Genomic DNA, 27,158 nt, shown 5'->3' with positions numbered 1-27,158 from the left:
GAGCATTCTTGGCTGGGTCAACATTTATTGCACATTCCTAGTTGACCATGGAAATGTGATGAGTGGCCTTCTTCAACACTTCAGTTCATTTGGTGTAGATATACCCCAGAGCTGTTATGGAGCAAATTCCAGAATTTTAACCCAGTGAAGGAATGGTGATATGTTGCAAAATCTGGATAGTGAGTGCTTGGAGGGGACCTTGTAGGGGATGGTAGTTTCATGTATCTGCTGCCTTTCTCCTTCAGATATTAGTGTCATGGATTTGGAAGGTGGAATGGCAATAGATTGGGAAAATGGGAGATTCAATGTGTCCTTGAGTCTTTGTACACCAGTCATTCAAAATTAGCATGCAGATGCAGCAGGTCGTGAAGAAGAAAGTTTGTATGTTGGCCTCCATTGCATGAAGATTTGAGTAGAGGAGCAGGATATAACTTTACAGGGCCTGGATGAGACTACACTTAGAGGGTATTGTGTGCTGTTTTGGACTCCTTAACTGAGGAAAGATGTTCTGGCTATGAAGAGTATGCAACAAAGATTTGCCCAACTGATTCCTGGGATGGCAGGACTGATGTATTAAGATAGGTTGTATGTATGATGGTTAGGACTAGTGTTCCCTCTAATTCCATTAGTAGGTGTGTGAGCCCTTGAGGACCATATAAGGCAGAGACTTCAAACCGAACTTAATGCTGATTTGGAGTACTGCTGAGAATGAATATCGGTTGGGACTGTCTTCACTGGAGTTTAGAAGAATGAGTTCATAAGTTTCCAATAGGACTACACAGAGTAAACACAGGAAGAATGTTACCAATGAACTGGGAGTCCAGGTCACCACCAGCGACAGTCCGAGAATACAGTGTAGGCCGTTTAGGACTGAAATGAGGAATTTTTTTTCACCTGAGAATGGTGAATCCGTGGAATTCTCAGCCACAGAAAGCAGTTCAGGCTAAAACATTGAATATTTTCAAGAAAGAGTTAGGACTACGGGGATCAAAGGGGATGGGGAGAAAGCAGAAAAAGGGACTGAGTTAGATGATCAGCCATGGTCAGATTGAATGTCAGAGCCACTTCAAGGACTAAATGACTGACTTCTGCTCCTATTTTCTATGTTTCTATATGCCTGATAAGGAGCACCACTGAATTTCTGCAGTGCGTCTTTAAGATTGGTGCACACAGCTGCTACTGAATGGTGGTGATGGAGGAAGTGGTTACCCGCTCCTTGCTCCTCTGGACTTCCATCTTGGACACTCAGTACCAACATCCCAGGACCCACTCCATGGACCGCAACTGCACAAATCCCATCCCCCTGGACACTGGCATTTGACATATGCTAATCTCCCTCACCATCTTGATACAAAGCCAGGGAGCTTGTCAAGGTTGTCAGCAGTTAGAAGACAAGGGGGTGGACATGCTGTGAATGATACAATGCTCTATCGATCTCACACCTGCACCATGTACCAGCCACGTAAAAGACAAATGTGCACACCGTACAATGAAATACATAGCACTTGAGTGCAGATCCGAAACTCAAGAAGCTTGACACAATCCAGAACAAAGCAGACAATTGAATGGTACCACACCCACAAAAGTCCAGCATTGAAGTCCAGAAACATTAGGTGGATTAGAGGCGTGTCAAGATGGTCAGGGAGGTTAGCATGTGTCAAATGCCAGCGTCCAGGGAGATGGGATGTGTGTAGTTGCTGCCCATGGAGTGCGTCCTGGGATGTTGGTGCTGGGTGTCCAAGATGGAAGTCCAGAGGAACAAGGAGTGGGTAACGACTCAGACTTTCATATGAGGAACTTTTCAGTTTCCAACCAGCAGGTGGTTGAATAGGAGAATATATATCAATGAGTTGGAGTTGTGATTTGGAGATGCTGGTGTTGGACTAGGGTGTATAAAGTTAAAAATCACATAACACCAGGTTATAGTCCAACAATTAAACCTGAATTTCAGGGTTTGGAACTTATTTGGAAACTGAAACTTGTTAGTCTCAACTGTGAGAAAGGTCTCATTTGTCTTTTCTTGCAATTATTCCAAATTTCTTACCACAGTCTGAGCCATTCAGCACCTAGGAAGATTCCACTCAATGCTTTTTTCTTAAAGAATATTCTAATCTGCTTGGTAAATAAGAAGGCTGTGATGGCAATTGGTGGTTTATTCCTGATGAAGGGCTTTTGCTCGAAACATCAATTTCGAAGCTACTTGGATGCTGCCTGAACTGCTGTGCTCTTCCAGCACCACTAATCCAGAAGGTGTTCCTATCTATCAGCTCAGAGACCTGGGTTCAACTCCCTCTGCCTCCAGAGGTGTGGGTTGTTTGAAATGTCTAGAGGCATATGAAACTTCCTGCCCAACAATGGGCAAACTAATTCACATACCATTAGTACTAAGAACTTACCTATTATTTTTACATGTGAAAATACTGTTTAGATGTCATTTCTTAAAATGAAGATTGATTCTGTCTCAAATAGTGGAAATATTGACCAACAATGCTGAGCATTTGCCTTTTGATCTAAATTGTTCTTATCTTCAGACCATCATCAGATTTCTGTAAATGCAATGCAAAGAAGATTAAATCTCTTTGACTTTCTACATAGCCTGTTGATGATGTAAGTATACAAATTAGGAACAGAAGCAGGCCATGGGCTTTTGCCCGAAACGTCGATTTCGAAGCTACTTGGATGCTGCCTGAACTGCTGTGCTCTTCCAGCACCACTAATTCAGCCACTTCAGCTTGCTCCAACATTCAGTGAGATAATTAGTTGAAATTATTTATTGTCAAGTGTACCTAAGTACAGTGAAAGCTTTGCTTACGAGCAAATCATAGAAAGCAAGGTCATACCGATCATTGGGCAAAAAAAAGACTTGGTCAGAGGCATACAGGTTACACCACACGGTATGTGAACTAGGCAAGACGAACATTAGCAAGATCAGCATTATTTGAAGTTAGAGAGTCTATTCATCAGTCTGATGACAGCAGGGAAGAAGCTGTTTTTGAATCTGCTGTTGCGTGTGCTCAAGCTTCTGTATCTTCTGCCCGATGGAAGAGATTGTAGGAGAGCATTGCTGGGTGCAATGGGTCTTTGATGATGTAATGAGCCATGAAAATGGAGTCCGTGGATGGAAACTTGGATTCCATGATAGTCTGGGCTGTGCACACAACCTTCTGTAGTTTCTTATGGTCCTGGGCAGAGCAGTTGCCATACCAGGTTGTTATGCACCCGGACAGTACGCTGTTAATGGTGCATTTGTAAAATGACTTTGCAGACATAACAAATTTCCTGAGCCACCTGAGAAAGAAGAGACGTTATTGTGCCTTCTTGACTGCTGCATCTCAATGGGAAGTCCAGAACAGGTTGTCGTCACTCCTGGGAACTTGACACTCTCCATGCTCTCAATCTCCGCTCCACTAATGTAGATGGGGTGTGTTCTCCTCCTTTCTTGCTGAAGTCAACGATCAGTTCTTTAGTATTGCCGATATTGAGGGAGAGGTTGTTCTCATTGCACCACGTCAACAAGCCCTCTATCTCCTTTCTGTATTTTGACTCATCATTGTTTGATATCTATCCTACCATAGTGACATTGTCAACAAACTTGTAGATGGCAGAATTTGTTCAGAATTTGGCAACACAATCATAGATATACCGGGAGTATGGTTGGGAGCTGAGAATGGCTCCTTGGGAAGACCCCAAGGAGCCATTCTCAGCTCCCAACCATACTCCCGTTGAGTATTATCGTGGAGGAGGTTAAGTTGTTTATCTTTGTTGATTGAGGTCTATGAGTCAGAAAGCTGAGGATCCAGTTGCAGAGGGTGGAGCCGAGACTTCGGTCTCGGAGCTTTGAGGTCAGTCTTGAGGGGATAATGATGTTGAAGGCAGAGCTGTAGTTGATGAGCAGGAATCTGATGTAGGTGTCCTTGTTGTCCAGATGTTCCAGGGGTAGGGAAATGGTATCCGCCATGGAGCTGTTACATCAGTAGGCAAATTGCAGAGGATCGAGAAAGACCAGGAGACTAGAGTTGATGTGGGCCATGACTAATGTCTCAAAAGACTTCATGATATGGAGGTCAGAGCCACTGGGAGGTAGTCATTAAGGCATGTTGCGTGTGCTTTCTTTGGTACTGAGATGATGATGGTCTTCTTGAAGCAGGTGGGGATAACGACTTGTCAAAGGGAGGGATTGAAGATTTCAGTGAATACCTCTGCCGGTTGGTCGGCGCAGGACCTAAGTGCTCGGCCAGGGCTCAGTCTGGGCCTGTTGTTTTCCTTGGGTTGATTCCCAGGAAGACCGATCTGACATCTGCAGTGATGAGAGTGGGCACAGGTGCATCCAGGGCTGTTGGGGCAGGTGACACCATGCCGCTGGCATTCTGCTCAAACCAAACATAGAAAGAATTGAGCACATCAGAGAGGGGTGTGTCTTTGCACGCTATCTTGCTCTGCTTCATTTTGAATCCCGTAATGTTGTTTGGGCCTTGCCATTGGCTCTGGGAGTCAGTATGTTTGGTTTCAGCCTGATCTAGTACTGCCTCTTGGCGTCCCTAATGGCTTTGCAGAGGTCATATCTGGATTTTCTGTATAGAGCGGTGTCGTCCGACTTGAATGCTTCATGTCTAGTTTTCAGTAGGGAGTGATTTTCCTAGTTCATTGGAGGTTTCTGGCTGGGGAACACCCAGATTGACTTCTTTGGTACACAGTCCTCCACACGTTTGCAAGTGAAGTCCGTGATGGTGGTGGTGTACTTGTCTAGTTTGCCACTGATTATTTGAATATGGTCCATTCCACTAATTCAAAGCAATCCCAGAGACAGTCGTCTGCTGCCTCAGACCAGCATTGTACTTTTTGTGAAGGATTCTCCCGTTTCAGCTTCTGCTTGTACACTGGGAAGATGAACACAGCAGAAGGAGGAACATGACTGATCTGTTTGTGTTTTGGATTCCACATTCCCATCTAACCCCAATAACTTTTGATTTGCTTGCCTAACAAGAGTCTATCTACTTTCACCTTCAAAATATTCAATGACCCCACCTCCATTACCTTCTGAGGCTGAGTTCCAAAGTTGCACAACCCTCTGAAAGAATTTTCTTTTCCTCATTTCTCCTAATTTTTAAAAAGTATTCTCTATTTCAGGACTGACCCACAGGCAGAAACATCCTTTCTACATTCAATTTTCAAGACCATTCAGGATCTTACTTACCTCACTCTTCCAAACTCCAGGGAAGACAAGCCCAGTCTGTCCAACCTTTCCTCATGACAGTTCATTCCTTTCAGGTATCACTTTAGTAAACCTCTTCTGAACTGCCTCCATTGCAAATACATCCTTTCTTAAATAAGGAGACCAAAACTGCACACAGTCCCACCAATACCCTACATTACTGAAGCATAACATCTTGACTTTTATGATGACAGTTACTTAATATAGATAGTTGACAATTTATTGATAGTTTATTGAGTTTAAGAAGCAGCAACAGTTTACAGATGATATATTAGTTAATTACATGAAGAAAGTATACAACTGTGACAACTGGGCTGGTTCACTGATATCAGAGGAGAAACTAACTGTTGGTGCAGAATATTTTGGTCTTATTAAAAAGGTGGGGGCAGCATCCTGATCTCTAGTTGAAGTGTTGGGGAACTTTTCTCTGGTTTTCTTTCTCCTCCCCTGCTCTATCTATCATCTGCTTAGTCAGGGCTGCTCGATGAAAACTTCTCTCTGGGGACTGCCCAATGAGAGCTACTGCCTACCTGGTCTGCTTGATGAGAACTCCTCAAGAAGACACCTTTCTGCCCTGGCACTTATTGTTGTATAATATTTCTTGGGCAGGGAAGTTGCACCATGTCAATCAATTCCCTAACCCCTTTTATTGACAGCCATGGGTCTCATTATATAGGATGGCCATTGTCCCCTTGCCCACCTTCATCTGAGAGTTAGTTTACTATTCTTTTTAAGAACAAATACTTTGTATTTTTGAAATCAACACACTGATAATAGGGTGCATTTGGTACCAGATGAATTATTGGCATTAGTTCAATGGGCAGTGTGACTTCTACATTTTTCATAATTCTTATGTTTGTTTTCATATGCTAGAATTTTGGCAAGTTAAATTCTGCTGTAATAGCTGTTAAATGAAATCTGTTGCCACACAGTAAATACTAGGAAAAAGTTCGTTTTTAAGGGCACCAATATTCAACACTTTTATATGTAATACCTCTCATAATAAAGGATAACATTTCATTAACTTTCTTAATGACTTGCTGTTCCTGAATATTAACTGTTTGTGACATCATGTTCAACATGAAAACCAGACTTAGTGATTTTATTTGGTTATCAACCTGGTCAACCCCTTCCACCTGGTGTTTAGAATTTCTAACCTTTGTTAGTATGTGTATTTTGTGCTTTAATTGTCTTTTTTTCCCGAGGTTGATAGGAAAAAATTGAGTAGGGTTTTCATTCAATAACTAGAAACTCCTACTGTCTTATGAGGATAAAATTTGTTTGACTTTAATGCACAACATATTGGACAAATTGTCTGTGCAACTGCATCACAAAGGGAGGTAAAGGAGGCAGAGAAAATTAATGAAAAATATAAATAGCATTAACTTACATTGTGATCTTATCGATTGACTCGAGTAGGTTGTGTGGCACAATGGGTAGAGTGACTGTCACTGAATGAGAAGCTCTACTCTCAAGTCTCAGGCCAGGTCTTGTGGCTAGGGAAGGTATGTTTGTAAAACAACCAAAGAGAATAAATATCACCCTGTAAATCTTCACAACATACACAGTTACTGGGGGTAAAAGCAAGAGAAATTCCTGGTCAGCCATGTGCTACAAAGAAAATTGGAGCCTTCATCATCACCTTCTACAACTTGAGGCTATGACATCTATGTAAAACGTGCATGTTGCCACAGCAACTCTGTCTCTCTGAATAAAGTGTAACACACAACCACACTGACTAATCTGATCCTTTGAAATAGCACAAATATATGTTTCAATCTTATCAGGTATTGTGCAAATACAGTCTTTGCAGTTGGTATCAAACCAGTGATGACTATCTCTTGACAACGTGACAATTGACAAGTTCACTCTGTGGGCAAAGGAAACCCTTGTATTTCAAAAATGTAATACTTGAAGCATGATTTTTTTTTAAATTGTGTATGCCTAAATCCATTTTAATCTAGTCAAACTATATGAAAATCTTGGACTTACTCTACATGTTATGTTTTTTTTGCAAGGATTCATATGGCAATCTGTATAGAACATAGAACAGTACAGCACAAGAACTGGTCCTTTGGCCCACCAGGTCTGTGCCAACCAGGGTGCCATTCTAAATTAATCACATCCACAAACATGGTCTGTATCCCTCTATTCCTTGGCTGCTTATGGGTCTATCTAAATGCCTCTTACACCTTGCAATAATTTCTGCATTTACCATCTCCCCTGGCAATGTGTTCTAGGTACTTCTGTGTATAAAAACTTGCTTTGCATATCTCTTTTAAAATTTTTCCCCTCTTATCTTAAACTTCTCCCCTTGTTGTTAGACATTTTCATCCTGGGAAGGAGACTCTGACTATCCATCCTATCCATGCCTCTCATAATGTTAGATACTTCTATCAGGTCACAATTCAAGTTTATCCAACTTCTCCAAGGCCTCCACATTCTTCCTATAATGTGGGGACCAGAACTGAACACAGTACTCCAAAATGTGGGCTAACTGAAATTTTATGCTGCTGCAACATGACTTTCCAACTGTTATACTCAGTGCCCCAATTGGTGAAGGCAAGCATGTCTTATGCCTTCTTTACCACCTTATCCACTTATGTTGTCATTTTCAGGGAACTGTGGACTTGCGTTCCTAAGGTCCCTCTGTATATCATACTCTTAATGGTTCTGCCATTCACTGTATATTTTCCTCTTGCACTTGGTCACAGTTCATCACCTCACACTTGTCCTGATTAAACTCCATCTGCCATTTCTCAGCCAATTTTCCAACTGATCTATGTCCTGCCGTATCTTTCACAACTTCCTTCACTATCCAAGCCCACCAATTTCATGTTGTCTGCCATCTTACAAATTTTACTAATTAGGCCACTTACATTTTGATCCAAATCATTTACATACATTACAAACTACAGAGGTCCCACCACTAATCCTTGTGGAACACCATGTATCATAGATCTCCTGTCAGAAAATGAACACTCCACTATTACCCTCTATCTTCTATGACCAAGTCAATTTTATATCCAACTTACCAATTTATCATGGATTGTATGTAACTTAATCACATTAAAACATAACTTAAGTCACATTAAAAATTGATCAACATCTTCCATTGCAAATTCTTGAATATATTATGACCGATGCCGATAAATAATTGTTGAAAGGACTTCAAATTCTATTTTGCAAACTTGAAAAAGACGTACAGATGTGGACTTTCTGGGTCCAAGTGGAGTGGGAAGAATATTGTGAGGGGGGGGGGGGGGGGCCTCATTGTGTGATAGCCCAAATTCAGATTCCTAATGGTGAATTAAAGTTTGGTATGATATTAGAACAAGGTTTTGGGTGGGATGTTTCTGACAGTGATAGTCAGGCAGCCCTTTTGTATTCATTAGCCTGCCATGAATTCTCATTAAAAGCCCAGGTTGCCATTCTCAATCGCAATATTGCTAGTAATGAGTGAGAACTGTATGCCCGCAGGGAGCTGACTGTTTCATGATAAGGGGATATAAGATATAAAGCAGAGCTGGGGTAAAATTACAACTCTCAAAAGGTATTGAATGCATGGAATTCACGACCTCAGAGTGCATTGATGCTGGGACATTGAATAAATTTAAAGACATGGTTATACAGAGTTTTGAAAGGTTGAAGAGCAGGCAGGAAAGTGGAGTTGTGGTTTAAGATGAAATCATTCAAAATGATATCAAATGATGGAGCAGGTTGGAGGGGTTGAATCGCCTCTTCCTGCTCCTAGTTCTTAATTTCTTAGATATGAGATATAACTACAGGATCCTTAAGGGGAAGAGAGAGTAGCCAGAAGTCGTGGGACACATTAGTACCAATGACATAGGTAGGGAAAGGAGCTGGACATGAAAAGAGAAAATAGGGAGGTAGGTTGGAAGCTAGAAGGCAGGATGAGCAGAGTAGTAATCTCAGGGTTGCTACTGGTGCCACATGCTAATGAAGCTAGGAATAGAGAAGCAGTACAAATGAATACATGGCTGCAGGGCTGGTGTAGGAGAGAGGGCTGCAATTATTTAGACCATAGCGATACCTTCTGGGGAATGTGACACCTGTACAAGAAGGACGGGTTGCACCTGAACTGGAGGGGCACCAATGTTTTGGGCAGGAGGTTTGCTAGAGTCCTTCAAGAGGGTTTAAACTAGTTTGGTAGGGGTTGGGAACCTGAGCTTTGGATCAGATGATGGCGTAGGTAGTGAATAGCCAGATACAGCATGCAGAGAGTCTGTGAGGAGGGATAGACAGTTGGTAGGGCAAAGGTGCAGTCAATGTGATGGGTTGAAGTGTGTCTATTTTAATGCAAGAAGTATCAGGAATAAGGGTGATGAACTTAGAGCATGGATCAGCACTTGATGTGGAGGGTGGCAAATGGATGATGTAGCCATCACAGAGACTTGGATATCACAAGAGGCAGAAATGGTTGTTGGATTTTCCAGGGCTTAGATGTTTCGAAAGGTATGGGGGGAGGGAGAGTAAAAAAGGTGGAAGTGTGGCATTGCTAATCAGGGATAGTATCACAGCTGCAGGAAGGGAGGTTGTTGAGGAGGGTTTATGGACAGAATCAATATGGATGTAAGTCAGAAACAGGAAAGGAGGAGTCACTTTATTGGAAGTTGTCTACAGGCCCCCGCAAAAGCAGCAGAGACATGGAGAAGCAGATTAGGATGCAGATTTTGGAAAGGTGCAGAAGTAACAGAGTAATTGTCATGGGTGACTTTAATTTTCCTAATATTTATTGGAACCTCCTTAGTTCAAATAGTTTGGATGGAGCAGTTTTCATCAAGTGTGTCCTGGAAGGGTTCCTGACACAAAATGTAAATAGGCTGACTAGAAGGAACGCCACATTGAATTTGGTGCTTGTCAATGAACCATGCCAGGTGTCAGATCTCTCGGTGGGAGAGCCTTTTGGTGATAGTGATCACAACTCTCTGACCTTTACTGTAGTCACAGACAGGGATAGGAACAAACAGTATGGGAAAGTATTTAATTGGGAGAGGGAGAATTGCAATGCTATTGCACAGGAACTGGGGCATCTAAATTGGGAACAGATGTTCTCAGGGAAATGCACAACAGAAATTTGGAGGTTGTTTAGGAAGCACTTCCTGATAGTGCTGGATAGGTTTGTCCCACTGAGGCAAGGAAGGGATGGTAGGTTGAAAGAATCTTGGGCAACAAGAGATATAGAACATTTAGTCAAGAGTAAGGAAGCTTACTTAAGGTTGAGGAGGGTTTTAAAGGGTTACAGTGTAGCCAGGAAGAAACTGAAGAATGGACTGAGGAAAACCCTAAGGTGTTCTACACTCAAGTAAGGAACAAAAGGATGACCAGAGTGAGGGTAAGGCTGATCTGGGATGGTGGAGAGAACTTGCATCTGGAGTTGGAGGAAGTAGTCCTTAATGAACACTTTGCTTCCATATTCACTACTGAGAGGGACTTTGACATTTCTCAGGACAGCATGAAATAGACTGATATGCTAGAACAAGTTGATGTTAGGAAGGAGAATATGCTGAAAGTTATAAGAAGCAAGGGAAGGATTTGCTTCATCTTTGGCAATGATCTTTGTGACCTCACTGTCTACTGGAGTAGTGCTAGATGATCGGAGGAAGGCAAATGTTATTCTCTTTTTCAAGAAAGGGAATAGAGATAAGGCAGGATTCTTGGCAATGTGAAGGAACAGAGGGATCTTGGGGTCCATGTCCAAAGATTCCTCAAAGTTGCCCCCCAAGTTGATAGGGTTGTTAAGAAGATGTATGGTGTGTTGGCTTTCATTAGCAGGGGGATTTGAGTTTAAGAGCCGCGAGGTTATGCTGCAGCTCTATAAAGCCCTGGTTGAACCACACTTGGAATATTGTGTTCAGTTCTGCTTGCCTCATTATAGGAAAGATGTGGAAACTTTAGAGAAGGTGCAGAGGAGATTTACCAGGATGCTGCTTGGACTGGAGGGCATGTCTTATGAAGAAAGAGGGAGCCAGGCATTTTCTCACTGGAGCGAAGAAGGATGAGAGGTGACTTGATAGAGGTATGGGAGCTGATGAGAGGCATAGAGTGGATGGCCAGAGACTTTTTCCATTGGAAATGTTTATCACAAGGGGACATAATGTAAAGGTAAGTGGAAGAAGGTTTAGGAGAGATGTCAGAGGTGGATTCTTTACACAGAGAATGGTGGGTGTGTGGAATGCACGGCCAGTAGTGGCAGTAGTGTCAGATACATTAGGGACATTTAAGCAACTCTTGGAATAGGCACATGGAAGATAGGTTAGTCTGATCTTAGCGTAGGATAAAAGGCCTGCACAACCTCAGGGCCAAAGGGCCTGTACTGTGCTGTACTGTTCCCTGTTCTATAAGTACAGGCTGCTTCATGCTTCTTAATGAGGCATTTCAATTGGTGGGCAATGATTCAGCATGGGTGTTACCAGTGTTTGTTTAATGTGTAATGGAGGCAGCCTATCCAGGAAAAGGAGACTGTCCAAAGAAGGCAGAGAGATAGGCTGATAAGAATGATGTTTGAAGCAGGTGGGCTACAATGTAAGCATCAATGATGGAGCTAAACGTGGTTTCAGGCAGCCTTGGGACTAAAGGTCATGATAATTTGGGTCAATAAGAGGATCAGGTGGAATGGACACAGCAATTGGAAGGCCAAAGAGCTGATTACAGTGACAGGAGTCACATATTAACAGCAGGAAATGAGGGAAAAGAAACAGGTAAAATGGGTAAGGGGTGTTGTCAGGTTAGAATGGGAATGGGGATCATGAAAATGTGGGCTCAAGAAGAAGGGCAGGCAGATCAAGGAAACAGCAAATGGGTTCACCATGACAGGGGGAGCGTGAAGGTTGGTAGAAACCAAGAAAAGGCAATACACTCACACTTGCATAAGGACTGAATGGTGTAATAAGGTGTTCAGGACAGCTCAAAGTTTCCCATATTCTGACCCCTCATAGAGATCCCAAATGGGTTAGGTGATCATTGAGCGGTGAGTTAAAGGGTATCTTTCACTCAGCAACATTCAGAGTGAGGTAGTGGGGGTGACAACGGTGGTGTTAGTCATGAAAAACTGGACAGGAATTTTCACTGCCCTGGGTGGCTGAAACTGAATGAAATGGAAATAGAGGCAATATAAATGCTGTATACAGGGGTCTAACGGGGAACAATGTAGACCATCAAGAGTAAGAGTGAGCTCAGTCACATGCATGGGTTGCAGTGTAATGCTCAAGGATACAGGTTCCTTGCACATGACTAGAGAGGATATGGTTCAGGCAGGATGGGCCTCACCATGGTAGGGTTGGGTGCAGGACAGGATTTAACTCAAGCTATGAACAGATTGGTAAGAGCAGCCCAAAGGATATAACGATGAGGAGGAAGATATAAAGGATAGCAGTCTCTAATAAAATATCTTCACAGGTATCTGTTCACAAATCCATCTTTTCATTCAAAATGTTTGGCCAGGTCAACTTGTTGGCTTCTGTACCTCAGGCTCATTGACCCAAAGAGAGGCCCAAGTGCAAGAAGTGGTCAATTGAACATGTTACTAATAAGCCAAAGGCAATGGCAGAGGTAGTTCAGATGACTGAGGACACCACCACTTCCATCTGCCATGACCTCTTGAAGATGAGCTGCATGCAATGGGAGGCAACATTGTTCCTGTGGTAGAATAGATCACTGCAGCATTAAACATCCTCATGACTAACATAATTTAAGGCACAACTGGAGATTAATGTGACTCCCAATCAGCCACCCTCAAGTCCATTTTTGAGTTTGTAAATGCAGTGCACCATGGACCCAGAGAGCCAAGCCGCAGAAATTATGGCCTTTGTTGGGTTCCCTCAGGTCCAAGAGTCAACATCTAGTGTTCAGAGCATCATCCAGCCAGATTTACTTCCAGAAAGGCATTGAACTCTCACTGTCCAACTCATGTCTGATCACAAGTGACAATTCTTGCATGTTTGCACATGGTGTCCAGGGAGTTGTCACAACTCTTACATTCTGTACAACGCCTAGGTTCGATGAATATTCACTCCTCCATATCATCCCTAGGGCTGGCTTGTGGGTAGCAAGTATATCCCTAGAAAATGTGTCTAAGGAGCCTAATCTGGAAGCCACAAATTAAATGCTAAATAGCTTTACAGTTCTATCCTTGCAATATCAAGGACCATCACTTAATCAACAGGTGGTCTACTGAAGATGAGTTTCTGTTATCTAGATCGATCAAGCAGTGCATATCAATACTGGCCAGTCCATATCTCCAGAAATGTAATTATTTGCATGTGCTTTGAGGTACAACAATGGAATGATGACTATACAAGAGACTGAGATGGACCAGCTACATATCTCCACAGATGAGGAAGGAGGAAAGTTTGATGGAGATGCCGTTGATGAAACCAAGGCAGTAGTGAGACACAGCTATCAGATCCAGTAGCGGTATCCCAAGTGCAGACTGAAATGAAGACCAGGAGTGGATGTTTAAAGTCTCTCTAGTGTCAAATCTTGGTTGCCTCCATGGAATGGGCAGTGCCACCATGATGGACGAGGTCCAGAAAAACACTTGGTTAGACTCAAGGCAGAATAACTTTTCAGAAATACATGAGAACACTTGGAGCTATGAACCCATAATAGCTGAGACGTGGTACTAGTGCTTATCCATAATGGTCATTAGTTTGAATCTAAAAAGGAGTTAGATATAGTTCTTAAGGCTAAAGGGCTCAAAGAGTATGAGGTGAAAGTGAGAACAGGGTACTGTAAAGAATGATCAGGTGTGATAAAATTGAATGGCAAAGTAGGCTCTAAGAACCAAAAGGCCTCCTCCTGTTCTTATTTTCTATGTTTCTTTTTTTTCTAATCAATAGAGGTGATTTTCTTTTTAGCCTTATGTCAGGGACTTCCAACTCTGTTTCTGGGCTATGAGGCAGTTATGCAGGAATACATAGATGCTGCACATACATTCCTCAATTAGCAGTATATAAGTGGCATTCATCTATTGCAGAATATAGGAGGCACTATTCTGTGCTCATTTTGCTCCATACTCACAAATGCAAATAAAGGTTGCAGTTTCCAGAAATCATGTTCCTCCTGGGCACAGCTCCACATGATGCACATGTAATCCCCTTTGAAGGATCAACAACCTTCAGTGTTGGCTTAAAAGAAACAGGTACTATGAGACATTCTATGAGTTAGAATCACACAGCATTAATGTAGTAAAAATGTTATTTGTTCCTAAAACAGTCTGATTGGCATTACGTTGATACACATGTATGTGTATCCAAAATGGCTTTCAATGTTCTTTAATCTTTCTTGTCCTATAAGTATATCCTGGTGCTCTACCCAGTGCTGATCTGGCAGAAACCTGCTGATTATTATGTTGGGTTGTTCCAGAATACATTGATGGACATCCTCTGGTGGTCTGGGGTCTAGAGGGCCCAGATGATCACCTGCACCAATTTCTGCTCCTGACCTGCTGTAGATGATGCAGTCACTGGCAGAGATAGCATGGCAAGGCAATCTTGGAGTATGGTGGGATTGTAATTCCTGGATGCCTGGTTGTCTCTGCTCCTCCCTGTTGGTGCACATTTGCACCTCCCTCACCCCTTGAGTGGATGGAATGAGGGAGATCAAAGCCCCTCAATTCCCTTGAATGAATGCATCCAATGCTTGTTTAGTGATGGAGTGAGGGTCCATGTATTTCCAGCAGATACTAATTGTTCTGCTAGATCTACTTTTCTGTGGTGGCACTGCCCATTCTACCAGGCAAACTTAGAGAGGCAGCTCTATCCTGTGCTCCAGTCTGTGTATGGCTTTATGCTGGAGTTGCAGAGAAATGATTCCAATCCAGCAACATGTTACAAGTGGAGGCTTTGCAGATGAAAATTCCAAACCAATCATCACATCAAGATCTCACATTCTCAGTTGGTTCATCAGGATTTGAATATTATCAATATTGGTGTGATGTTAAAAGTGAATGATCTGCAGGTGAGGCAGTCAAACCAAATATCCCATCCAGATCTGACAGAGTCAGCCAATTTATTGTAACCTGAATATCATCAAATTTTAAACATGGAACCAAAACCCACCATTGATGGGGGAAGAAACTGTCACACACTGTGCGTGGATAAGGCTTCAAATGACCTGGAGCTCAGAATCAGGAGACACTCACGCAGAATGAAGGGGAGGCCATTTAGGACAGAGATTTTATTTTCTACATGGGAGTTGGGATAGGTCAATGTTAGCAGTGCGATACAAATTTTCAGTGAATTGGCAAGCAGTCTTTACTTTCCATTGAATTTAAAAACGTTACTTTTTAAAAAAAAATTACTCCACATGCAGCTGACAGAAAACAAGTTTCCAAAACTAAAAATCAATGAGCATTCTGTCAAATTCAGTGGCAAAGAGAATAGGAACAGATAACAGTCAAACATCAGGGGCTCTTGTGGGGAAGTTGTGTCCCTACTTCTGTACCAGGTGATCCTGTGTTCAAGTCCCACCTGTCCTGAAGGTGTGTAATCACAGCGATGACCAAAGTGTAAAAGTCCATTGTCAATTCTACATGAAGCATTTTCACGTGGACTACTTCCACTCCCATTCAGTATAATGTTCAAACTTCTCATCATTCAGTATTTGACAGTCATTTGTAAAACCTAAATATACTTTAATGGGTCTGGACAACTTAGCTGTAAATGCATGTTTATGGTTTTCAAGAAGTATTGCTGGTAATTTGAAAATGCGACTCATTTATACCATGAAGCAAAAACAGAAATTGCTGGATAAAAAACTCAGCAAGCCTGGCAGCATCTGTAGAGAGAAATCAGAATTAACGTTTCGAGTCCAGTCTCTTCCTCAGAATCCTTATATTCTGCCTGAATTGGGCCGTCACCTTCAATTAGTGATGTAACACGGAAAGGTACTATATGTAAGGTTGGTCATCATTCGATTCGTTAACTCGTTGTGACTCGTTAACTCAGTGTGACTGAGTTGACCGCAATACTACCTGCAATAGACAACTGGAATTCGACGTGTGATTTAGTCAAAGACGTTAATGCATCCTACAATCCACCTATAATTATTATAACCTTCGTCCTCGGATTTGTTGGAAACGTCGTTGCTTTATGGATCTTCAGTTTTCATGTGAAATCCTGGAAACCAAACACAGTCTATTCACTGAATCTGGCGATTGCAGACACTCTATTAATCTGCTGTTTACCGTTTCGAGCAGATTACTTTATCCGGGGGAAGAATTGGATTTATGGTGATATTCTTTGTCATCTGAAAGTATTTTTGGTTTCCCTAAACCGGGTAGGAAGCATCATGTTCCTCACAGCGATGGCGATCGATCGGTATTTTAAAGTGGTCCACCCTCACCACAGGGTGAATACGATGTCTACAAGGTGTGCAGTGAAGGTAGCCGGCAGCTTGTGGATTTTGGCCGTGGCAATCTGCTCACATCTTTTAGCAGAACCTCACTCCTTCGAGCACGATGACCTGACCTACTGTGAACCCTTTGACATATCGCGGCCACTACACCCAACAGCAATTTGGACCGATATTGTTTTTATTCTTTTCAAGTTTGCTATCCCGGCTCCGATTATCCTCTTCTCCACGTCCTGCATCATCTGGAAGTTAAACCAGATAAAAACTAAATCAAGGAGTAAATATAAACGAGCGATAAAGCTTGTGTTCGCTGTGGCTGCAGTGTTTGTGCTCTGTTTCTTACCCACAAACATTGCTGTTATTGCTGTGTTAATCACAAAACTAAGAGGCGCTAAAGGCTGCAAATCATATGAGACAGCTGTTCATGTCTTTTATAATACACTATTTATGACATATCTGAACAGTGTCCTGGATTCAGTTATTTACCACTTCTCAAGTTCGACATTCAAAAATGCTTTAATGAAAGCAGTTACTTCTCTGAATATAAACTGTTCCAAATCAGAAAGTGATAGTGGTATGCAACCGACAGAACCCAAGGAAAACCTGTAATGCTACCTATAAATGACAGCAGGCTGTAACACCTGTGAGCAGTCCTAGAGTTTTTTCCTAACTGTATCTCCGAGCTGCTAATTACCAGCTTGTGTCACTAAAGTCTAGCCTATAGGTGCAAAACATTCGAAGTATGAGGATTTTGTTTTGGCATTTTACGGTGTTAAACAGTTAAAACTAACACTTGTTAAGACGACCCTTACTTTTTAAAGTCAAGTTATGTACCAGAAAATCATGCTTTCGATTGTATAGTGATGGAGTGATTGAGAGTGAGCCAACAAAGCTCTGTGTTTGGTCAGATAGCACCAACAGAATAATATAGTAAGGAGGCAGATTTTGTGTAGTGAGGGAGACTCTCAAAAGGATGGCCATGTTCATTTGTTAGCAGATGTGACTTGGACATCTTAATTGCAAGATGAAAAAAAAGTGGTTGCCAAAATCAGAAAAGTTTAGTTTTAACATTGGTGATGGCGGGGAGAAGGGGACTCGTGTTTGTGAAGCAAAGAGTTAATTATACTCGAGTATTGTCGCAAAAAGATACTTTCTGAATTCCTGAAGAAGGGCTTATGCCCGAAACGTCGATTCTCCTGCTCCTTGGATGCTGCCTGATCTGCTGCGCTTTTCCAGCAACACATTTTTCAGCTCTGATCTCCAGCATCTGCAGTCCTCACTTTCTCCTGGCAAAAAGATACTTTGTCGAATTTTTTTGTCTTGCATTCCTCTGGGCTATTCACAAGAATGTCAGTTTGGGGGGGGGGGGGTGAAATCAACATTTGCTTTGTATAAGAACAAAAGAAAGGATGAGTTTGATGCGCTTTGTGACCCTGACATTTACACTGATATATGCAATCATTTTGAGTTTGGATGTATCCCCATGAAGCCGGGAGCATATTTGAACAAGGCATTGAATGCATTTTGGGATGTAACATCCAGGTTGCACCCACAGAAGAAACTACAGACCATAGCTAACTTCTTGTCCCACTTCTTTCAATTTTCCCACAATCCCTTCTATCACTCTGCAATAGTTTGCTCTTCTGGGTGTATTTGGCTGATTTAGCCACTGGTGCCTGCCAACGCCACCCTCTCATAGGCTGAGGTATTACATCCCAATCTTTTTATCCACAGTAAGTTCCAGAAGTAGTAAACCAGGTGAATTAATTCTTGGACTTGATTATGTCAAGTTCTAGTAAATGTTTTGAGATAACCTGACTCCATATTTTTGCGTTTCATACCAACTGAAGTTTAGTTACAGAAAATATGAACTTAACTTGATCGATAACACGTATTGGGCCTAATATGGTGCACAGCAATCAGAACCGGGAGCCTATTCGGTTTCTCCTTGCTATTCTTTAAATAATGCTTGGGTAATGTTTACTTTTGCTGCTATTGTCTACAGTTAATTAGAAAATAAAAAAGTTATTTTGATTTGAGGAATGGGGTTTGGTTAAGTGAACCTTTGTGGAAGTGGGTCAGTAATTCTGGAAATTTCCCTTGGGTTATAGACGTTTAACCAATACGTACATGAACCAACAGTCCATAGACAACATAGTTTGCATAAAAGACTTTACTGAGCCTTTGGCGGGCGGCATAGTGGTTCAGTACTTAGCAATTGTGACTCATAGCACTGGTGATCCAGGTTCAGTCCCAACAGTGGGTGACTACCTGTGTGGAGTTTGCACGTTCTTCCTATGTTTCTGTAGATTTCCGCTGGCTGCTGCGGTTTCATACCTCAGTCTGAAGATGTTCAAGTATGCTAAATTGTGTGTGTGTTAGGTGGATTAACCATGGTGAATGCGAGGGGCTATGGGGAAAACTCAATGGCCCGTATCGTCTCTTTCTGCACCGTAGGGTTTCAATTCTGTTGAGTTGCTTCCTTGAAAATCTATTTGGGCAAATTACTTATTTCATTTTTTTCCCCTCTTTCCCCCAGTCAGATTCAACTTACAATGAACTCACGTTTGTACACCTTACAAGAACTTTGTGTGTTCAAAAGCAAGTTACATCCAACTGTTGGCTCAAACGCATTTCCATGTTCGTTCTCATCAGCTCCTTACGAGGGTCACTTTCCTAAGTCATGGAGATAAAATTTGACAGCGAACATGAAATGCAACAATGTCTAACCAATTAGGTTAAATCTTCACAGTGAAGACATAAGAGGCAAATGGTTTAGACAGAAGGTGATTCGCGTGTGGAATGAACTTCCAGAGGAAGTGGTGGATACTCATCCAATCACAACATTTAAAAGACATTTGAATAAGGCCATGTATAGGAAAAGTTTGGAGGGATATGGGCATGATTAGACAGGTAGGACTAGTTTAGTTTGGGATTATGGTCGGCATGGACTGGTTAGAGCGAACGGTCTGTTTCCATGCTGTATGACTCAACACTTCTCCAAAGGTGTGAATCTCCTCCTCATAATATCAACGGAAACACAAAGCTGGAAATGCTCGATGATCGTAGAGCGAGTTAAGTTTCTAGTGAATTGGTAGCATACTTCACAGCAGCCTTTTTTTTTCTTTTACATAGGATTGCCTGAAACACTTAAAACAAACATTACCGTTAAAACAGCAGTGTTGTAGGAGATGAATAACCATAAAGAACTTTGCGAACTTCAGTGGAAAATAGATGGGGGTTCTGAAAGTTCAATATTTTAACAGCCTTAGCAAAACCAACAAATTGTAACTGATACTGAATAACTTCTGTAAATATATGTCGAAGATTTTCTAAAAGCATTTTTAAGTACTGTACAACTCAACGAATACAACTGACTTTAAAAGGGCTCCACCCACAATCCATGATGAAACTTGGAGAAGTCCGATATATACGGGTGGGCTTCCTTCAGCTTGCTAACTTCTGTGGCTGTATGACGGTGTTCACTGCAACATCACCTACAATGGACAACGGGACCCAACAATGTGGTCGTGTGGGAGACGTTAATTCTTCCTATAATCCACCTATAATAATTATAACCTTCGTCCTCGGATTTATTGGAAATGTCATTGCTTTATGGATCTTCGGTTTTCACGCAAAAACTTGGAAACCAAACACAGTTTATTCACTGAACCTGGCGATTGCAGACACGCTGTTAATCTGCTGTTTACCGTTTCGAGCAGACTATTTTATCCGGGGGAAGAACTGGATTTATAGTGATGCTCCTTGTCGTCTGAATGTATTTTGGATTTCCCTAAACCGGGTAGGAAGCATCATGTTCCTCACAGCGATGGCGATCGATCGGTATTTTAAAGTGGTCCACCCTCACCACAAGGTGAATACGATGTCTACAAGGTGTGCAGTGAAGGTAGCCGGCAGCTTGTGGATTCTGGCCGTGGCAATGTGTTCACATCTTTTAGCAGAACAACGGTCTTTCAAACACGACAACTGGACATACTGTGAACCCTTTGACATATCGCGGCCACTGCGCCCGACAGCAATTTGGACCGATATTATTTTTATTCTTTTCAAGTTTGCTATCCCGGCTCCGATTATCCTCTTCTCCACGTCCTGCATCATCTGGAAGTTAAAACAAATGAAAATTGAGTTGAGGAGTAAATATAAACGAGCGATGAAGCTTGTGATCGCTGTGGCTGCAGTGTTTGTGCTCTGTTTCTTACCGACAAACATTGCTGTTATTGCTGTATTAATCACGAAACTAAGAGGCGCTAAAGGCTGCAAATCATATGAGACAGCTGTTCATGTCTTTTATAATACACTATTTATGACATATCTGAACAGTGTCCTGGATCCGGTTATTTACTACTTTTCAAGTTCGACATTCAAAAATGCTTTAATGAAAGCAGTTACTTCTCTGAATCTAAACTGTTCCAAATCAGAAACTAATAGTGCGATGCAACCAAAAGAATCCACGGGACAAATAGATATGGGTAATTTAAAAAGGATAGCGGTCTGTCATAATTATGAACCATCCCGGTCTGGGTCTACTTTGTCTGCATGACCCAGCCGTTAATAATCTACTTGTTTGTGTCTTCATTATTGCAAATTATTAAGATTACTTGTTTTTTTGATATTGTAAAAGCAGTTAGCCTGTGCTTCTGGTGAATAAGGGTAAAATAAAATGTTTTTTAAAATCAAGTTTTCCACGTGCTGAAACCTTGCAATGTTTACTTTGCAACATTGACTATGGATTTAGTTCTTGTAAAAATCAAAGAAACAATTATAGGGAAAATGAAAAGTAATTGGAGGAAATATTGGGATAATGCTTCTTCTGAACTCTAGTGTATTGTACGGATGGTTAAAGACACGCAACAGCGATACTGCTGCTGCGAATGTGAATAATTTGTTCGCGCACAGTGTGCTCACTATGTTCAGTGTGACACGTCCTAGTTTATCGGATTGGTCAGAGCTAAAGCTGTCAATTCAAACGAATCAAAAACTTTACTCTCTCCACAGATGCGGCCAGACTTGCTGAGTTTCACCAGCGTCCTCGGAGATTGTTTCAGATTTCTAGCATCAGTAGTATTTAGCTTATCTGCACTTTACTGTGAAATGGTTGGCCAATAAACGGTGGGTTTGGCACTGCTGAGAAGAACAAAGCATCGCGCAATTGCTGGGAAGGGGTACCAGCAGCATTGATGGCACAGGATCCGAGATTTACCTGCAACTTGAAGCAGACCATGGTATGAGCTATTCTGTGGGAAGCGTTAGATGAGGCGTGAGGGGCATGCATGGAAGTGGTAGTGAACAATCATCGCTATTTACGAAAAACAAATCTTTGTAGCTCAGGTAGAGACAAACACAGATAAGACCATCGTTGACCCTGGGTAAATCCTGTGCCACTGCCAGGACAGACGCAGCAGGGGTAGCAACACTATCAGGAAGGAGTTGCCCTGGGATTTCTCAATAAAAGCTCGACTCCATTTACTTTATTGGCACCAGGCCAAACATGGACAAGGAAACTTTGTTAATTAGCACCTAGTAAAGCCCCACTCATTCCAGGCTGATAAAGCAGTCCTCCTCCATGTTGAACACTACTTGAGGAAGCACTTAGGGATGCATAAGATACTCTGGATAGGGATTTAGCAATTTACCATGTGGCACCATGAGGCACCATGAGGCATCGTGGGCCATCAGCAGCAATAAAATGTACTTCACACAATCTGTAACGTCATGTCATGTCATGTCCCAACTCTATCATTATCAGAGTTATTAAAGTACAGATTTGAGACAGCCAAAGGAATCCCCTGAGGACTCAATTTGCAAGCTCTCTTGGTTCATCCCAGAGATCGTACTTTTGGTAGTCTAGAATAAAAAACCTCTTACAGACAGTTTAGTTTAATCTTAGTCATTCCCTCTATTTACCAGTAGCATCACTGTTACAACATAACGCTGATACCTATAAGTCAGGCTAACTGGATTCTAATAACCCAGAAGAGTAGGACATCAGCTCTTCAAGAGTCCTGGCAGGCTACTCTGTTGTACGATTACAACCTGGCGTCCTTTATACAAAAAGTTTACAAAACCTGTACTGTCACAAAACAGGCTTTCTTTTTCGAAAAGTTAACAAAAGCAGTGTATGTTCTGAACTAGACAAATAACAGTGAAGGACAATAATTCAGGAGAGAAATTATTGGTACAGAGTTTCATTTTGAGGTCAGAATCAAACACTTATTAATTTCACAAAGGAACAGCTGTGAACATTATCACTTGGTGTCCTGTTTACAGATTCACTGATGTTAAGACAAATGTTCCTAATTGCCTTACCCTCCCTGCCTGTCTATTTTCTACTGTGCAGCAAATGTTTCTATAATTCAACATTACATTTTAGTCTAAATGTTTAACGACAAGCTTTAAGGCTATAGACTTTCTCACCATCAAGCCTATGTTTCACCCATGGTTCAATGAAGATTGCAGGAGGACATGCTAGGAGCAGCACCAGGCATTTCTGAAACTGAGGTGTAAACCTAATGAGGCTACCAAACAGGACTATTTACATGCCACACAGCATAAGTAGCAAGTGAAATGCAGGACTAAACAATTTCACACTCAATGGATCACACAATTTGATTCACCACACAGCATCCACTCTACTTCACGACCACATATAGTGATTGTTGCTCAATTATCAGACTGCTTTTCAAACAACTTTCACTGGCATGAGCATAAAATTCCTGCAACTAAATAAGACTAAAGTCATTGTGTTCAGTCACCATTACACACCATTTCCTACAGCTACTGAATTCATCTCTCCCCTTGACATATGTTTGAGAGCAAACTAGCTTTCTTGAAGCCTTACTGTTAAAGTTGATCTCAAGGTGAGAACTTTGGACAACATCTTCATCCTATCATTATAGCTGCCTATTCCCACTTCCATAAAATGCCTCATTCTGTCCCTGCCTCAGTTAATTTGCTGCTGAAACTTTCATCAGCCCTTTGTTACATTTACACTTGATAATGCCAATACACTCCTGGACGGTGTCTCAAATTCAAATCATTTGTAAACTCAAGGGAATCCAAACACAAGTTCCTGTGACCTTTCTCACACCAAGTCCTATTCACTTTATTGACTGACATTGGGTCTTGGCCAAGCAAAACCTTGATTTTAAAATTCTTATCCTTGCTTGCAAATCAATCCAACTTCTTATCCTTTCCCGCTCAAGAATTATTTAAAATTAAATAATTCGTAAACATGACGGCATCCAAAACATGGGTTACTATGACCTTTTCACACCAAGTCCTATTCACCATATTGACCAACACCGGCTCTTGACCAAGCAACATCTTGGTTTTAAAATTATTCTTGTTTTCAAACCATTCCAATTTTTTTCCCAACCTTATCTTTGTATTCCTGTCCAGCTCAAGAATTATCCACTTTCCTCTCATTCTGACCTCTTGAGCATCCCAGATTTGAAATTACTTTCCTAATCTTCCCTACTTGTATTTCTGCTTCAGTTGTATCTGGATCTATCTGCAAATATTTATAATGGCTGTTCTAAATAAGCTGTGTTCAATGATTTCCCTTTAAGACACCCCTCAAAACCTCTCTCTTTTACAAAGCTTTTGACTATCTCCCCTAAAGCCATCAATGTATTTCCATATAGTCTTCCTCCATTATGTTTTATGTTAAATGTTCTATATAAATAACCATTGCTCTGGTAATATGTATCTAAAGGAGAAAGTGAGGACTGCAGATGCTGGAGATCAGAGCTGAAAATGTGTTGCTGGAAAAGTGCAGCAGGTCAGGCAGCATCCAAGGAGCAGGAGAATCGATGTTTCGGGCATGAGCCCTTCTTCAGGAATCTGTATCTAAAGGAGATAAGGCTATCAATGAAGAGCACACTCCCTCACTTCTAGAAAACGTCAGATGAACAACAGCATGCGTGAGAATAGAAGGTGATTCATGCATCACATAACACAGTAATGTATTAGTAATAACTACACACAAGTATGAATGCACATACTCCTATATTTAACAATCATTACAGTATGTTACCAATCCCTCAACCAACTCTCAATCAGCAGTAAAGTGATGGAAAGAGTTGTCAACAGTGTTATCAAGCAGTACTTGCTTAGCAATAACCTGCTCACTGATCCTCAGTTTGGTTCAGCCAAGGCGACTCAGCTCTAGAACTAAACTGAATCCAGATCCAATCATGGACTAATGAACTGAATTCTGCTGAGGTGAGAGAGTCAACCTTTACATCAAAGCAGCATCTGACCAAATTTAAGGACTCTAGCAAAATTGAAATTGAGGGGAATCAGCAGGCAAGCTTCTGTCACAAAGTAATGAGTATGAAACTATTAATGTTGAAATTGCTTTAGCTTTATCCATTCTGCTGAAATTAATACATAGCATTCATAGGGTGCAGATGTAAATGGTACAGTGTGTGAAGGTTTGAGTAATTATGTCTGACTTATAATGTAGTTGTAATTATTGCTATTTTACGAGAAACTATCTCGTTCAACAAATCAATGAAGGACAGTGTCCCTTCTTAAAGGCTGTATGCTAGTTTATTCTCTACCACTGATCATAGGTAGATCCAACACAAAAAGTGTGAACAAAGAAAGATCAGTGCTGTGAGCTACCTCAAACAAGCCTTAAATGAAAGTAAAATACTGTGGATGCAAGAAACCTGAAACAAATACAGAAAATGCCAGGGAAATGTTGCAGATCTGGAAGCATCTGTGGAGACAGAAACAGTATTAATATTTTGAGATTGAACAGGAGTTATATTAGACATGAACCATTAACAGTTTCTCTCTTAAAAGATGCTGCCAGAGTTTCTCCAGCATTTTCTGTGTTTGTCTCAAACCTTTAGCCAGAATCACATACCTACTGAGATGGCAGGTAGCAAGAAGCAACAGTAGTGGCATGCAGGACCATAACAATGGTGAGAAATGGCAGGGATCCAAACTCCATGCAGGGAACAGGAACACAAGGAGAAGAGCATCCAAAAAAACACTTTGGAAGATAGTGAGGTTACCACTTTAATCATAAGCAGGCAGTCAACAACTGAAATATGATTACAGATAGAGATAAATTGTAGCAGCCATGGAAACAGCAACAGGAAAGCCTGGTACTCCAAAGACAAACCATCATCTAGAAGCTGGTAAGAGATAGTAAGATGAACATAATCTAGAAAAAGAGAGAAATAGCCAGTTACATTTTAAAAAGACAGAGGCCTCAGCAAAGAATGGCCCATAGGGAGCAGGAGTAGCCTTCAGCAGTAACTTTAGGTATTGCTAAGGAAAAGTGGATAAAAACTTCACAAAATAATTTCAAGAACTAGAAAGGGAAGGGAAGAGCTTGTAAAAGTGAGTTTCACCTTTCACATGAGTGTTGCCATTATTGAAAATAAGCTCTAGGAGGTATAGTTGCAAAAGACAGTAAAATGGCAAGAAAATACACACAACACAATTGGACTGGTGCTGATGAATCAGTAAGTTTTAGAATTTTGTTTACAATGGAAAAAAGCAAATTTTAAAAAAATCTTGTGGAAGAAGTCAAGATAAACTAAAGATTTAAATAGACTGGTATTCAGTAATTAAACTATAATTTCAACAGGAAGAATTCTACAAGTCTGAAACAGAAACAAATTTCTCAAGAAACTTAGCAGGTCTGGCAGCATCTGTGAAAGAAAGCAGAGTTAATGTTTCAAATCCAATTACCCTTCAGAAGTATTTAGATTTGGTGTTATTTAATTCAGATTTATAAAGGGCCCCAGCCAGAAAAAAAAATTGCAGTGTGGAAATATGTGCTTGATGTTTTAGACAGTGAAAGGAGGAAAACATCAATTTTGCCTAGAAAGAAGCCAAAAATGCTATCACTGCTGCAGTTGGGACAACCTTGGAAGAGATGGCCAACCACCATGTAGGTAATTAAATAAGATGGGAAAACCCAACAAGCAATACAGAGATGCAGTATTACAATGAAGTAGAAGTGTAAATGTCAAATGTCAAATATCAATACTGAACAGGTAACAGAATCTAAAGTTTTATTGAAGAATTTACCACTGTATTACTGCAAAACAGTTTTAAAAGACCAACAAATAAAGAAACTACTACATGGAGCTGTGCATATGCTACAGTCATTAAACTTAAAACATTAATAATGAATACAGGCATACAAGCTTCAGGAACAGCAGATTGCAAGCATTATTGAGATGATACAGAATTAAAACAACTCCACAGTAATAAAAGTGAAGAAAAACATTGAGAAGAAATAGAAAAAGCGTAACACTTTCACAGAGATCTAGCGTCAGAGAAGCACCATAAAGAATTCAAAATTAGACATCACTGCTGAAAGTACATCATTGCCTTAAAATTAAACACTATTTCTGAAGCTAAGCAGATTAATAAACTACCAAATTCAGTGGGTCTGATTGTGAATTATGCTTTTAATCATATTGTGGACCAGACGAGACCTAGCATAGACCCTGTTTTGAATTTTTTAAGATTTGGAGGTGCTGGTGTTGGACTGGGGTGGACAAAGTTAAAAATCACACAA

At 41.2% G+C, this 27,158-nt stretch overlaps 2 protein-coding genes across 2 annotated transcripts; both read left to right on the top strand.

Annotated features, from left to right (window-relative positions):
* Positions 1-13,520: 13,520 nt before the first annotated feature.
* LOC140487654 (hydroxycarboxylic acid receptor 1-like) lies at positions 13,521-17,197 on the top strand. Its single transcript, XM_072586939.1, has 2 exons — positions 13,521-13,642; positions 16,183-17,197. Exons 1-2 carry the CDS (start codon positions 13,521-13,523, stop codon positions 17,195-17,197), a joined length of 1,137 nt encoding a protein of 378 aa, XP_072443040.1.
* Positions 17,198-20,090: 2,893 nt separating this feature from the next.
* On the top strand, positions 20,091-21,149 carry LOC140487653 (hydroxycarboxylic acid receptor 2-like). The gene has a single exon (XM_072586938.1). It carries the CDS (start codon positions 20,091-20,093, stop codon positions 21,147-21,149), a length of 1,059 nt encoding a protein of 352 aa, XP_072443039.1.
* Positions 21,150-27,158: the final 6,009 nt, after the last annotated feature.

Source organism: Chiloscyllium punctatum, chromosome 17 (assembly GCF_047496795.1).
Source record: "Chiloscyllium punctatum isolate Juve2018m chromosome 17, sChiPun1.3, whole genome shotgun sequence".
Classification (NCBI taxonomy): domain Eukaryota; kingdom Metazoa; phylum Chordata; class Chondrichthyes; order Orectolobiformes; family Hemiscylliidae; genus Chiloscyllium; species Chiloscyllium punctatum.
Note: the sequence above shows the minus strand (reverse complement) of the source record. Positions and strands in the feature narration are given on the sequence as shown.